The 15,253-nt window shown below is 43.9% G+C and overlaps 1 protein-coding gene across 1 annotated transcript; it reads right to left on the bottom strand.

The window, feature by feature from the left end:
• Window positions 1-5,109: 5,109 nt before the first annotated feature.
• LOC133996713 (toll-like receptor 13) lies at window positions 5,110-14,472 on the bottom strand. Its single transcript, XM_062436336.1, has 4 exons — window positions 12,890-14,472; window positions 11,994-12,811; window positions 6,682-6,799; window positions 5,110-5,371 (listed from the first exon to the last, which is right to left on the bottom strand). Exons 1-4 carry the CDS (start codon window positions 14,470-14,472, stop codon window positions 5,110-5,112), a joined length of 2,781 nt encoding a protein of 926 aa, XP_062292320.1.
• Window positions 14,473-15,253: the final 781 nt, after the last annotated feature.

Here is a 15,253-nt window from a genome sequence, read left to right as displayed (position 1 = left end):
TACCTCATTGAGAGGAAGCAGTAGACCAACAGGTCCACACCCAGTGGATGAGGAACTTTCATTTCAATGCTGTCAATCAGTGAGACACAGTTTTGAGGCCTGGATATTTTTGTCTTCTTTTGTATTAATTACAGTTACTGATACTTCAATAGGAATATTTACTGGATTGATGTAATGTTTGTGCTTATTTTATGGTAAATAATGTGTATCAGATTAAATGCAGCAGCTATAGAAGGTCATTTATCTGTTAATCTGTCCACTGTCATTTTACTGCATTTCATGTTGTGGCAGATATGAGCTCTATCTATTTAGCAGGATGATCCTGAAGGAGCAGTTTGGAGAATTTTGGGTTCAGGTTTTATCTGCTTTCTTGCAAAACTCAGATGCTGGCTCAGATCTACCATATGGGCAATCTGATCAAGCTTTTTCTTTCTTTTTTTACATACAGGCTATATAAATATTGTGGTGTGATATAGTACTATAGGCCTATGTGTGTGTATCTACAGGTGAAACATAGCAACATGCTCACACCTGGTGCAATGCATCTCTCTCTGACAGAGTGACAACGAGCTGATTTAAATAGTGACAGGAAGCTGACGTCCTCACACATTCAGCAACACGAGACACAATATATTAGGATAAAAGAGCTTGAAGACTCACATAATTGTTGTCATTAAGACTCAGCAAATACTCCACACATAAATATTGAGTGATATAGTGCTATAGGCCTGTGTGTGTGTATCTACGGGTGGAAAATAAAAACTTGCTAAAACTCGGTGCAATGCATCTCTCCTTGTTTTATACATGGTTAATGTTTTATTGCGCAATAGTTGGCTTTTGCAGTGTGTGAAGTTGCCTCGCTCAGTTAGTGCCCCTTATTTAGAAACCTGCATTCATCTGTGCTGTGTGCACCTCAGGATGGCTTTGTTGTATACAGTCTATGTCTGTATCTGTTTGGGTGGTTTTCAGTGAACACTAATATTACCATCGTCTTGAGCCATACACTGCGTTGAGCTGATTTAATCCATTCTATCCTTGTGTTGTGGTTTGTCAGTGAAATCGCAGTATTTCCCCACTGAACTGTACTAACAGACCAGCTCCCAGCTCAGCTGAACTAGATATTCAGCTTTCGACTAAAAGGTATCTGATTTGACATGCCAGCTTGAATGGAAGCTCAAAATATTTAAGGTGGACTGAAATGGCCAGGGTACTAATCCAGCTGTGGTCAGATGTTCAGGTTGACATAGCTCCCATGTCTGTACACTACAGCTGGTTAGCTTAGCTTAGCATAATGACTGGAAACAGGGGGAAACAGCTAGCCTGGCTCTTTCCAACAGTAACAGAATCCACCAGCCAACACCTCTAATTTTATCAAATTAAGACGTTATATTTAGTGTAAAAACAACGATTCATTGTCATACACGCAGAATTATTTTCTCTCATTGTGTTTTTGTCTTATGAATGTTTCTCTCAGAAAGCAGATCTGAATCTCAATGAGACTTCCTCATTGAATATAGAATAAATAACACTGACATCATCTATATGTCTTTAAAAAGTAGAAACAATGCAGCACTTATTATAACTTCAATTAAAATGTCTTAATGATATCGTAATTCATTTCTTTAAACCATTTTCTCACATCTTTCATCACTTCCTTAATTCAAGTGCATCCAAAAAAATCCAGATTTCTTTACTTGATGTTTGTGTGTTTAATAAATAAATAACAGTTATATTTCAATACAAGATCAGATGCAGCAACATCACAGATAAATGTCTGATACTCACAGTCGAGCTTCAGAGTGTCTCGTCGCGTCTCGTCTCGTCTACTTCTGTTTTTGTCTCGACTCTCTGACAGAGTGACAATGAGCTCATTTAAATAGTGACAGGAAGCTGTAATTCGCTTTAATGTGGAGCTGAATTAAGAGCACATGTTGTGTCCCTTTTAAGGCCTAGACGAAAAGACAAAGCCTGCTCTGAGTTGTCTTCAGCCCTCAAACAAAGGAAAAAGGCTCCCTGCCCCTTCCTCCCTGGACTAGGGTCAAATCACCCTAGAACTCAAAATCCCATATTCCCTCGGTCCTTGTCCCTGATTGGCTGTGAGACACCCAACGCCACTTCCAGCCACTGATGTCACGGAACCATTAAAATGGGGCCTCGTGAGTAACGCCTCGCCTTTACCAGTCAACAAGCGAACGAGACGCTGTCTGCGTTAGCGACTGGTTTTAAAAGGAAACCTTATACGTGTTGTCCTCCCCCACCTTTATTCAAAGCTTCAATCTGCGGAACGCCTATCATTGATATATATCACTATTATTATTCCAAACTATTGTTCTTTAAAACATCTATATCATAGAGTCCAGTGACAGTAAAGCTCATTATACTGCAGTACTTTTACTGTAATACTGCATACTACATCACTATAATACTGCAGTACTTTTACTGTAATACCGCATACTACATCACTATAATACTGCAGTACTTTACTGTAATACTGCATACTACATCACTCATAATACTGCAGTACTTTTACTGTAATACTGCATACTACATCACTCATAATACTGCAGTACTTTTACTGTAATACTGCATACTACATCACTCATAATACTGCAGTACTTTTACTGTAATACTGCATACTACATCGCTCATAATACTGCAGTACTTTTACTGTAATACTGCATACTACATCACTCATAATACTGCAGTACTTTTACTGTAATACTGCATACTACATCACTATAATACTGCAGTACTTTTACTGTAATACTGCATACTACATCACTATAATACTGCAGTACTTTTAGTGTAATTCTGCATACTACATCGCTCATAATACTGCAGTACTTTTACTGTAATACTGCATACTACATCACTCATAATACTGCAGTACTTTTACTGTAATACTGCATACTACATCACTATAATACTGCAGTACTTTTACTGTAATACTGCATACTACATCACTATAATACTGCAGTACTTTTACTGTAATACTGCATACTACATCGCTATAATACTGCAGTACTTTTACTGTAATACTGCATACTACATCGCTCATAATACTGCAGTACTTTTACTGTAATACTGCATACTACATCACTATAATACTGCAGTACTTTTACTGTAATACTGCATACTACATCGCTCATAATACTGCAGTACTTTTACTGTAATACTACATACTACATCGCTCATAATACTGCAGTACTTTACTGTAATACTGCATACTACATCACTCATAATACTGCAGTACTTTTACTGTAATACTGCATACTACATCACTATAATACTGCAGTACTTTTACTGTAATACCGCATACTACATCACTCATAATACTGCAGTACTTTTACTGTAATATTCTTATAAAAGTTAAAGCTCCAGCAACATTTGTCATATAGAACAACTTTATTACTTTATTTATTATTATTCATCAGGATCATCATCAAACACATTACATGCAATATTTTTAAAAAGCAACAGAAAAATCAACAATGTAAAAAATAACCAATTCTGTACATCCAGACAGGTACGATGGGGTTTCTAGCAAGAAGGGTTAGATATATGGTCATGTGACTTTAGGCCAATCACTAACCCAGACAGGCAGGAGGGGAGAGAATATAACATATATTTAGTTTTATAAGAATTCAATACAAAGTTATGATTAATAAGAGCGAAATGAAATTGATCAAAAGCTGACTGTAGATGTTTGGTTGCAGCGATGATTTCATTTGTTTATAAGCTGAATAAAAGAAGTCTGCTTCAACAGCAATTTAACGTTTTTACAAAATGTTCCCGCCGCATTAAATGCATCATTCCTTACAGAACATTAATGCAACGTATTATAATTCACTTATAATGTATTCAGAACAATATACAATAACATTCTCACACAAACAGAAAAGAACATTTTAAAATGATGCGTATTGTTTTAGCATCTTCATGTTAAAGCGTCTTTATTTCTGTTTCTTTATTTTGAAATAAATTCAGCTCTTCTAATACGACTGCTGACACTGATAAACATATCTGCTGGTTTCTGATTCTTCTTTTCACTCTGTGGGAACATTTCTGTGAAGTCGTTCACAAACGGAGCCGACCAGCTCGTCCTGTACGTCCAGCTTTACTCATAAATGATTCTTGAGGCTTCTTGATAGAGTTTAAAAAATACAATTACAATATAATGTTGATAGTATGTTTTAAAATACAAACAACCTTAATGCAGATTTATTCTTTGTAATTTGAGAACAACAAAGCAAAAGTAAGGCTAAGCAAAGTTGAGCTAATGTTTGCTATTTGAGCTAATATTAAATTTGGTGAAATATTGCATCAATAGACTCATTCAGGGAAAGCAGCAGGTGAGCAGCTGTCAATCAACATCCACACAGCTGACATCAAAGCCAACACTTAAAAGGGGAAGCTGAGTTTAAAGGCCGTGTAAAGTGAATTCAGATATTTTCTTCTAAACACATTAAATAGGTCGTAAATGTATTTCTAAAAAAGGTGTAAAAAGCATTTCAACCATTTAGATTTTAATTGTGGACCTAGGCTTAACAAACTGTGTTTCAAGATTTCAGTGTCTGGATTTAATGGGCGGGTCTGAAAACCAATAGTCTACATCTAGCCAGTTAGCTGAGTTAGCCGCCGAGTTAGCCTCCAAGCTAGCCGCCGAGTTAGCCGTCAAGCCAACAAGCTGAGTTAGAAGCAGAAAGCTCTCAGACCTAGCGTCCATGTTTCTGGTAGAGGTGGTGACTTTGATTGACAGGTGACACTTGGTAGGGGGCGGGGCTTCAGCGGACTCGGCGGCCACTCCCACAGCGTTTGTGAGAAGAGAAATAGGCAGACTTTTACACAACTTTGAAGCCTAATTTCACATATTTGGCGATTTTTTAATCATTCAAATTTGGCAGGGTGGTTAACAACACACTTTTATGTGGTATGTCAAACTCAGAACACATATTTATTCTTACTTTACACGGACTTTAAAGACTGAGAACACAATGAGTCGTAGAAACAATGACTGACTTCATATTTCAAGAGAAGCGTTGAGTTTTTTGAATGGGAGCCAGTTGGAGCAGCTAGCAGCCACTGGCAGCTCTTTAAGGGACTTCAGCATCAAGACGTCTGCATCCTTGGAAAGCGTCCTGGAGGTCCGGTCAGCAGGTCGGTGGTCTCGTTGGGAGCGTCCCTCGTCTCCAGAGCTCTCCGTACGTTCTGCCAGAAGACTCCTTTGTGTCCACCAGCCTGCGTCCAGCTCAGGTAGGTGCGTCTCTTCACCAGCTTCCTCATGCGGTAGTACGGAGACAGCTGATGAGCAGGGATGTCCTCCAGAAACAGCAGGATCAACACGTCCTTCTGCTCATCAAACAGACGGAAGCTGCAACAGATCACAGAGGACGATTCAGAGGATCAGTGTGAGAGGCTGAGAGATAAAAGCTGGAGGTGCTGAGTATGTGAGGACACAGAACTGCTTCATATTACACTGATTATCCATTTATTCATGACTGTCATCATGTTTCAGCTGTTACTAACCCATCTCTGCATTTATCTTCAGATCTACAAAGGATTTGTAGTGTTGGGCAGGTTACTTGATCATTGTAATTAATTACTGATTGCATAATACTCATCATAAAAGTAATCACATTACTTTATTAATTACTCAGCAGTAAAAGTAACACATTACATCACCACTACCATTCGTCAAACAGCCCATTACTCCAAAGAAAGCTGCTATTGCTACAGATTCTTCGTGTCAAATATCTGTTTATTGTACGAAATATATTGAAAATGGTTTGAGGTTTAAATGTTTAGGTTCAGACACAAAAACCACTTGGTTAGAGATAGATCATGGTTTGGGTTAAAACAGTAAAATGTGTTATAAATGTTCGGTTTAACAGCAGTAAAATGTCTGATGTGATGCCACAGAAAACCAGTCTGAACCAACAGCCTGTGGACTACTGGCACATAAACCAGTTCCATGTCAGCTGTTGGTAAATTATTTTACGGGTTCTGCAGCCGTAGCCGGTGCAAATTCTGAAACCCCAATAGTTCAAACAACTTCCAACTGGACTGAAAGCCCATCAGTCCGACACTCTGTATTAGTATTAGTGTTTCATGTGCAAATCCTAACGCTAACTTAGAGTCAAATCCACAGGAGGATTGTGCAGCTTTTGCAGTTGCTAAGTCGGTGCAAATAATACAAAAAATATAGTGTGTAATTCACAAAGTACAGGTGCAGACATGGTGCTCCTGTACCATCTGCATGTATGTAAATTAGTTAACATACATACAGTCAGTGCAAAAGATGGCCCTGTTCACCCTCATGGTATTAAGGGTAAAAGATGATAGTGGTAGTTTATTCAGTACACCTAACCATCAATAATCCCAGTGTGACCTCCCACCCTCAACCCTGCTCACCAATTTAGCAGCACGAACAGGAACATAAGTCACTGAACTCCAACAACTACAGATTACATAAGTCTCTCTTTGAGATCTAATATATAGGCAGCCATGTTGTTACATGTCTTCAAAAACACTGAAAACACCAAATAAGTAGTTTTTTGTTTTTTTTCTTTGTCCTTATTTTTTATCTGTTCTTTTTTCCTACTTGTCTTGTCTTATGTTTATGATTTAATTCATTCAATTGAAACTTTGTGCCTCCTGGTTTTGTTCCTCCAGCACCCCCACCTGGCCATCTGGATCTCTCTGGAGCACCACTCGCTCTGCAGGTAGTGACGGCTGATCACACAGATGGTCTTCCTGCAGCTGTAGATGGCATCTGTGATGTTCTCTATGATGGGCTTACCTGTGGAGACACAGTAACTGTTCACATTGAACCAGGTAAAGGTGAGACGCTGAATTAAGGACAAATTCACTGATGGATGATGGAGGTTTAAAGGTTGATACGGACTCCGATGTGTTTGTCATGAAGCTGCTGACAGCTGATGTCTCTGTTCCTGTTCAGCTGGCTAATAAGTAAAGATGGTTACATGGTAACCTAGGTTCTCTGAGTGGAGAGACTATCTCTCCATCCTACATATTCCATATGTATGGGGACTCTGTACGACACACCGTGAGGAAACCAAGCAGTTCGAATGAGATGTCACCGCCACCAGAACCACCCACGTGCTCAAACCAAGGAACTATGTGCAAATTTCACACTATATACACACCCATGACCTCAACGAAAGATGCCACCAAGGCCAAGCTGGCCCCGCCGGACGCTAAGGCCAGCCGTTAAATGGGTGGAAGGTCACCTAGCCTGCCAGTCTAGCCCAGAAAGAAAAGAAAACGACATCACTCCGAGCCCAAGTGCTCTTTAAGAGCCATGGCACCGGAGGCATGGTATATTCGGCCATGTCCTACTGCACTATGCCAAGCACACGCTCAGTGAACGGGATGCCGGCTGCCACATTCATGCAGTAAACCTTATAAAACGGTGGACGGGCTCGACCAAGAGGCCTCAGACAGGGGGGCACCTCTCCACAAGGCCCAGGAGGTAGCGAGGCACAGTGTGGAATGTGCACGCACCTCTGCCTCCTTATACGCCTGTTGGATTGCCTCTACAACCGAATGGGACAGCCTAGCCTTTGAACTGGCCGCCCATAGTGTTGGTCCTGTAGCAGACAAAGAGCTGGTCTGTAGCCCTGTGGGCACGAGTCCGCTATATATACAGCGTCAAGGCCCTAACGGGACACAACAGTGATCCCCCACTAGACCCAACTCCACCATACTGAGTAGGGGGGAAAGGGCGCAGCTCAAGAGATTGGTTGGCGTGGGACTCAGACCAGATCTTAGGATGGAATGCAGGATTAGGGCGCAGCAGCACTCCAGCATTCCCAGGCCAGAAGTGGCAGCACTCTTCATGCACGGAAAGGGCATGTAGCTCACCCACCCTTTTTGTCGACACAATAGCCAACAAGAATGTTGTCTTGAGCGAAAGCCATTTCAGCTCAACCGTTTCCAGAGGCTCCAACGGCCCATGCCGCAAGGCTGACAAAACCATCTCCAAATCCCATGGGGGGATACCTGGCCTCCTGGGAGAGGGAGCAACCCTACAAGTCCCCCTAAGGAACTGAGCAATAAGGTCACAACAACCCTGTGCCAGTTTACGAGGCCCAACATTGGCCGCCACCGTCCCCCTCAACGTCGAGGGAGACTTGCCTGCCTCTAACAGCTCCTGAAGGAACTGAAGGATATCAAGGGTCATACAGGAGAGGGGATCCACCTGTCGTGAGGCACACCATGATTGAAACACCCCCAACGATGGGAATAAGCAGCCCTGGTCGAGAGAGCCCGGCCCCCTGCAAAGTAACTACCACAGACTGGGGCAATCCATGGCTAGAAAATCAGGCCTCTCAGGGGCCAGGCCCAAAGCCTTAGGCCCTGGGGAAAAGGATAAAAAAGAGTTCCCTCCCAGCGAATGGGTAGCTCCCACGGTTGTCCCTGAAGAAGGGGCGGAATCTCCACAAACCAAATCATCTGGAGCTAATGGGGGCCACCAGGATGAGGCCACATCCTCTAGCTGGACTCTCTGTAGGAGTTGGTGCAGGAGGTTGAAGGGAGGGAATTCATACAGGAGGCCCAGTGGTCACATCTGTCCCTAAGGGAGGATTGTCCCTCCCCATGGAGAAAAAAAGGGGACAGATCTCCCTGGATGCAAAAAGATCTGCCACGGCTGTGCCGTAGCGATCCCATATTCCGCTCACAACCTCTGGATTCAGCTGCCACTCTCCAGGGAGGGGTCCCCCCCTGACATGCACTGTGGCTGCCATTAACCCCAAGAGGCGGAGACACAACCTCCAGGTCACCCTGGCCCCAAGCCGGAACTGGGACAAGCAAGCCCTGAGGGTGGCCTGTCTCACAGGAGTCAAGTAAAGAGTCCCTGCCCTGGCATCCAAACACATGCCTAGGAACTCTGTGGATTGTCGAGGTGCAGGCCTAGGTGCAAGCCTTGGTGCAGGCCTTGGTACTCTAAGTGCTGCTGGAGACGAGTCACATCTCTGCGGCACTGCCCCTCTGAGCGAGCACACACCAGCCAGTCGTCCAGGTAATTGAGGATGCGAATATCCTCCTGACGAAAGGGGCGTCCATGCACCTTGTGAACGTGCAGGGGGCAAGTGAGATGCCATATGGGAGGACACAGAACTCGAAGGTTCTGCCTTTGAAGGCGAACCTGAGATAACGTCTGTGCCCTTCCCATATTGGGATCTGAAAATACGCAAGCTCTAGGTCTATCGTGACAAACTAGTCTTGGGAATGAGGAAGTAACGTGAATAGAACCCAGCCTGGGGATTGTCCAGCGTCACCTCCCAGATGGCTCTCTTCGCTAAGAGAGTGTAGACCTCTGCTGCAAGCACTGCCCTGCGCTGAGGATCTGCCACCAGTGTAAAGGTGGCTGACCGTGTCAGAGGGGGTGGGTGCAGAAATTACAATCGATAACCCTGAGTCATGGCGGAATCCACCCAGGGGTCTGCCCCAAGGGTCTCCCAGGGCAGTTTGCACTGGCCTAGGAGGCGGCATGGGGAGACAGGGTGCTGATAAATGTCAGGAAGAAGTGGACGGCCCCTGGCCCCGGCCCTGCCCACTCTGCTGACCACGTCTAGCTCTACCATGTCAGCTGGCCTCCAAACGGACTCGTAGATCAATGGAAGCAGCAGAACCTAATTGAGGTGGTCTTGGCTGTGGGGCTGGTGAAACCCGCTGGTCACTGCCCCGCCGGAGTATAACAGACATCTCTTTAACACATTGGCGGGCTTCTTTAGCCTGCTTAAGCATCGCCTTGGCATCTGGTCCAAACATGGCAGATGGGACCACAGGCAGCCTGAGTAGACAGGCCTGGTCTTCCCTTTGTAGCCGTGACTGAGACAGCCAAGGATGGTGTCTCACCACACAGAGCGAGGCCATCAACTTGGCCAGAAGAGATGACACCTGCTGCACCACCGCAGTTATGTCGGAGTCTCCCCCCAACCGGCCAGCCAGCTGGCGTTGTTACAAGGCTAGAATAGCCCTAGTGTTCACCAACCGACCCTGTACGGCCATAGCCCCATGCAGCTTAGTGAGCACGGCATCCATCATCTTGGTGTTCCGACTCAGGCAACTCGGTGTCCTCAAGACTGACTTAGTGGGGGACATCAAGGCCCACAAAGCCTGATCCATGGGAGGAGGAGGTCCAGAGGCAATCCTCTCCCGACCATGCACACCTGCCAGCCTTCTCCACAGACCCGACCAACGATGGGCTTCAGATGGCGTAGCAAACTGTTTCAATACCAGATCCTCCACATCAGGAAGTAGTAGCATTGAAAAAGACTGTCTGAGTAGGAGTCACATCATCAAACCGGGAGGCCCTCTGGCCTTGGTCCGCTGGCCGACGCCCTCCTCCCTGCTCAAGGCATGCCAACTCCCAACGCTGCGGCGGCATTGGGGGCCGACATGCCCCGAACAGGGAGGAGGGCGTCGTCCCCTGGGTCAATGCCCAAGATGTCAATGTCCCCTTCATCAGATACATCTGACATGGGGGATACCCGGTGCAGCTCCTCCTGCTCTTGCCAGGTGGTGGAAGTGTGCTGGACAGTAGGCAGGGCTGTAACCGTAGCTGCAGGAGGGGGCATTGCCACTCGTGCCTTGACACCCACTCCAGAGGGATGAAGTGATTGTGCCACTGGGTCATGCAAAACCACCATTCTTGGTCATTTTGCAGTCACAGTGAGAGTGGCTGGACGTGTGGCAGAAACACTCGAGCCCTAGCCTCCCTCATTCTAGCTGGCAGAATGAAACAATTCATGCAGAATGCAGGGTCCCCAAGCAGTGTACACACTGGTCAAGACCATCTTCCATAGGCATCCTTACGCCACAGTTCAAACAGGTATGCCCCACAGGACTAGCCATTTTCCCACTGTACAAGACGCACTGAAATATGCCTGCACTAGTGGCACTAATCACCTTTCATACATCCACACTCACACACGGAAGCAACGGAGTGGCCACACAGGTGTGGTGCTTATATAGCCCCAGGTTGCCAATCAGTGTGGCCACTACAGGTGATGTGTCTTAAATAGTAATCCACAACAGCTGCCCCTTTGGGGTGAGTCCCCCCATATGTAGGATGGAGAGATAATCTTGACACGATAGAACTATAAATTTGGTACTAAACCACAAGCCACATCAAAATTGCTGCAGCGTGTCTGATGAACTGATGTCATGATACTGTATTTGAGACCAAAGACCAAAGTATAAAAAGGAAGTGAAACTCAAACACTAAAAACCATCAGCTTTCTATGGAGACTGTAATCTTAGCATCTCTGACAGGAAGCAGATAAGAGGAAGAGAAAGACACAAACACAGAGACGTTAAATCTGAATGTCACTGATGGTTATTAAACCCAACAATAATGAAAATGGACTCAAATGTTTCAGAGACAAAAACTCATCCAACAAAATACATAAAAAATGAAAGTTCATTTAGACAAAACTGTCCTAACTGAAGCTTTACAGGCTTTCAGCAGAGTCACTATATGTCTTATACTCAGATTTTCAGAATAAATTAGGCAACTCAGAAAGGCTGTCAGTTTGCATGAGTCGTACAACACGTTTTGCCTTTACGTCGTCGGGTTTTCAACACAAGGTGAATATCTTTAATGAATGGATAGAGGAGAGTGACTGTGCTCCATAGGTAGAAGAGTCACATGGAAGTCATGTTGCCATAGAGACCTCAAGTGAAGCCAGAACTTCCAGGTTCTGCTCCAGAAGTAATAATCCTCATTAAAGATCTCATCAACTTCTGAGCCATATATAAATGTACCTTCATTCATTTCAGAGAGGCAGAGATTACATTTGTCAAAGCAACGTCACTGAGAAAACATTTTAGCTGCATATGAACGTAATTTCTACGAGACTGTTACTGAAACTAACTTTTCCTTCTGTTACCATGTGAGAGTTTGTGATGTCAGCTGACAGAAACAACAAGACTGCAGGTTAAAAGTTAGAAGTACTAAGATGTACCTGGTTGGAAGTCTCTGTGGTGCAGACAGAGTCTCCAGCCCTGCTCTCCTTCCAGCACTGGAAGCATCTCTTGGTAAACCCAGGCCTCGTCACGAACGTTGTAGGAGATGAATGCGTCGTAGCAGTGAGGAGCTTCCTTCTTCCTCTTCTTGCTGTCATAGAGGAAGGCCAGGAAGAGGTAGAAGCCGTAGGTTAGCTGCCACCTCAGAAAGTGGTAGATGAAGGATGTGAGGAGAGTTAGCACAACCAGACAAGTGCTGGAAATGAAGCAGAGGAAATTAACGTCCATCCAGCAGGACTGGATGTCAAAGTCCAGCAGCTTGCTTCCTTGTTTAGCCAAAGGAAAGGAACAAGTGTACTGATAGGCGTTAACAACTTGTGTCTGGTTGTTGCTAATCACCCATTGGATGAAGCCGCTATTAGAGCAGTCACAGGTGAAAGGGTTACCAAGCAGGTCCAGATATGTTAGTGCAGGCAGAGACCGGAAGACCGTCTCATTGATCACCGTCAACTTGTTCTCACTGAGTTTCAACCAGCTGAGAACCGAAAGATTGGCCTGAGCCAGAAAATCCAAAGATCTGAGTTTGTTTCTGGACAGATCGAGGGACCGGAGGTTTGGGATCAGCCGAAACAGAAAAGGATCAAATTCTGTCAAATCAGTCTGCTGGATCGTCACATTCTTGATCTTAAGGTTGGGCACAAATGTTGTTGGATCCGGTGCGGAAACAAACACATTCACAGCCGTGAACTCCTCTAAATTTTTCATTGCCCTGTAGATGTATGTTGGTACATCTAAGGGAAAGCCACAGTGATCGCCTTTGCATATTACGGTACAACTTTTCAAATATTTAAACTTATAAACAACTTTTTCAGGGTTTGGAGGAGTACTTTGGAAACTGTCGTCAGTATTAAAATGTTCAGTGAGACTTTTCAGCTGATGCAGTCCACTGAAGTCTATTTCAAATTGGAGTGGAAGCTTCACATTAAGAGTTTCCAGGTTGTTCATTCCATCAAAAGCTTTCTTTGTCACCCTTTTGATATTATCTAACACCACATCCAAATACTTTACAGATCCTAAAGCTTCAAAATCCCCTTTTTCCAAAACAGACACAAAGTTTTTGCTCAAATGGAGGAATTCAAGCTTCTGCAGGCCAGTTTTGAAGGCGCCTCCGAATGTCAACAGCAGGTTGTTACTTAAATCTAAAACTTTCAGATCTTCCAGATTTTCAAAGGCACACGAGTCCAGTTTAGCAATGCGGTTGTTGCTCAGATTAAGTTCAGTGAGGCGTGTTGTGTTTAGGAAATCACCACAGCCCAACTCAATGACATAATTACTGCTCAGATCCAGGATCTCAAGGGAGGAGAGACCCCTGATGTCATCTGGCACTTTTGAGAGCATGTTGTCTTGTAAGTTGAGGTACCTCAGTCGCTTCATGGATTGTATGGAGCCTGGAAACACTTCAGTCATCAAAGTGCTGCTCAAGTCAAGTTCAGTGAGCTGAGAGCAATTCACAAGCTTTGCACTGATTTTAGGGAAAGAGTTGCAAGACAGATCCAGCTTCTTAAGCGTTGGGATTTTGCAGACTATATCTAAGAGGCCTTTTTTGATCGACTTTTCCATGTAATTTAGAGTGAGATGCATCAGCGAGTCAAGACTCTGCAGGACTTTTTGCATGTCTTTAAAAGGCAGTGAAATAAAGTTAAAATACAGTTGAGTTATGTTCTTCAGTAAAGTCTTGTCAGGGATGTCCCATTTCAAACTGCCATGAGAAATGTCAATCAGCTGAAGGTGAGGAAAGATCGGTGTGGTGATGCTGAATATTTCCAACTCACTGTAAGCTACATTCAACACCTTGAGGCTTGAGGATATGTTCAGCAGCAGATCTTTGGTCTGGAAAGAATGAAATTGATTTTGTCCAATGCTCAGATTTTGTAGATGTGGTAGCTGTAAGATGGGCTGAATGTCGGAAACTTGTTGGATCTGGTTCAAATCCAGCATCACAGTCTGTAAGCTGGTCAGGAACTGAAAGGCTGAGGCATCGATGAACTGGATTTTGTTTTGCCCAATGTCAAGAGTTGTGAGGTTGGACAGTCCCTGGAAAAGGTTTCCTGTCAGGCTGGTGAGTTCATTAGCTCTCATGCCAAGTGTTGACAACGCCGCCAACCCGATGAAAGATCCACCGTCTACGTGAGCAATCTTATTCGAGTCCAGGAACAAAAGTCTCAGCTTTGAAAAGAAGCCAAAATCTTTCCTGTTAATCTGTCCAATGAGATTGTTACTGAGATCTACTGAGCTCACATCTCTGGGGATGTCATGAGGGACAGCAGCAAGATCACCATGAAGACAATTCAAGACAATATCAGCAGAGCCACCCTCAGAATAATCAACAGTGCAGTTTTTCAGTGAATATGAGAGTGAAGGGTTGAGATGAAGCAGCAGAGACAGAAGTAAGAGAAGATGTCTTTGTATTGTTCCCATTGTTGAATCTTCAGATCTGTTACATCCAGTCTGTTAAGATCAGCTGCTGTCAGTAACGATGATGATGATGTTTGATATCTGCAGAGGAATTCAACAACAATCAAAATGTTACTTAACATTACTTCATCCCATAAATGTCTCTAATGTATGAACATTAATCACTGAAATTGTATTTTAGGTTTTTATCATTTGGAAGCAGAAGAATTCCACAATCTGACAACAAATCATCACTTCATGAAGTTCTGACTAACTTTTTAGCACAACCTAAAAGATTTGAGGTCTGATAGCATTTTATAAAATGTAAGCCTGTAACTCCAAGTGAATCATATTTGATCCGTGAGTTTCAGAGAGCTCTACATCATCAGTGTAAAACAAAAGTTACATATGTGACTACGGTTCTATGAATCCTGGATGAGCTTCCAGCACTGAATGTCTCCATCTGGCCTCCATCATGCGCTTGTTGAGTATCTTTACCAACAACGTCACCTCTGACCCCCGATGACCCGACTAACCGATATCTTCTGGTGACATCAGAGGATCTGTTCTGAGTGACAGAACGCTCTGACGCTCAACCAGGATCCACAGAACCGTAGTTACATAACGTTTGTTCTATTTCATCCTTACTGAATGACCCATAACAACAAAGTCTGGAGGAATCCCAATAGATACCTCATTGAGAGGAAGCAGTAGACCAACAGGTCCACACCCAGTGGATGAGGAACTTTCATTTCAATGCTGTCAATCAGTGAGACACAGTTTTGAGGCCTGGATATTTTTGTCT

Source organism: Scomber scombrus, chromosome 16, assembly GCF_963691925.1.
Source record: "Scomber scombrus chromosome 16, fScoSco1.1, whole genome shotgun sequence".
In the NCBI taxonomy this organism is placed as follows: domain Eukaryota; kingdom Metazoa; phylum Chordata; class Actinopteri; order Scombriformes; family Scombridae; genus Scomber; species Scomber scombrus.
This window is presented reverse-complemented; position numbering and strand designations above follow the sequence as displayed.

Coding starts and splice junctions, on each gene's coding strand:
- LOC133996713 (XM_062436336.1), bottom strand. CDS start 14,472: ATGGGAACAATACAAAGACATCTTCTCTTACTTCTGTCTCTGCTGCTT. Junction 12,812..12,889: donor CATTTTAATACTGACGACAG/TTTCCAAAGTAC, acceptor CGTAATATGCAA/AGGCGATCACTGTGGCTTTC. Junction 6,800..11,993: donor CCACAGAGACTTCCAACCAG/GTACATCTTAGT, acceptor GTGTCTCCACAG/GTAAGCCCATCATAGAGAAC.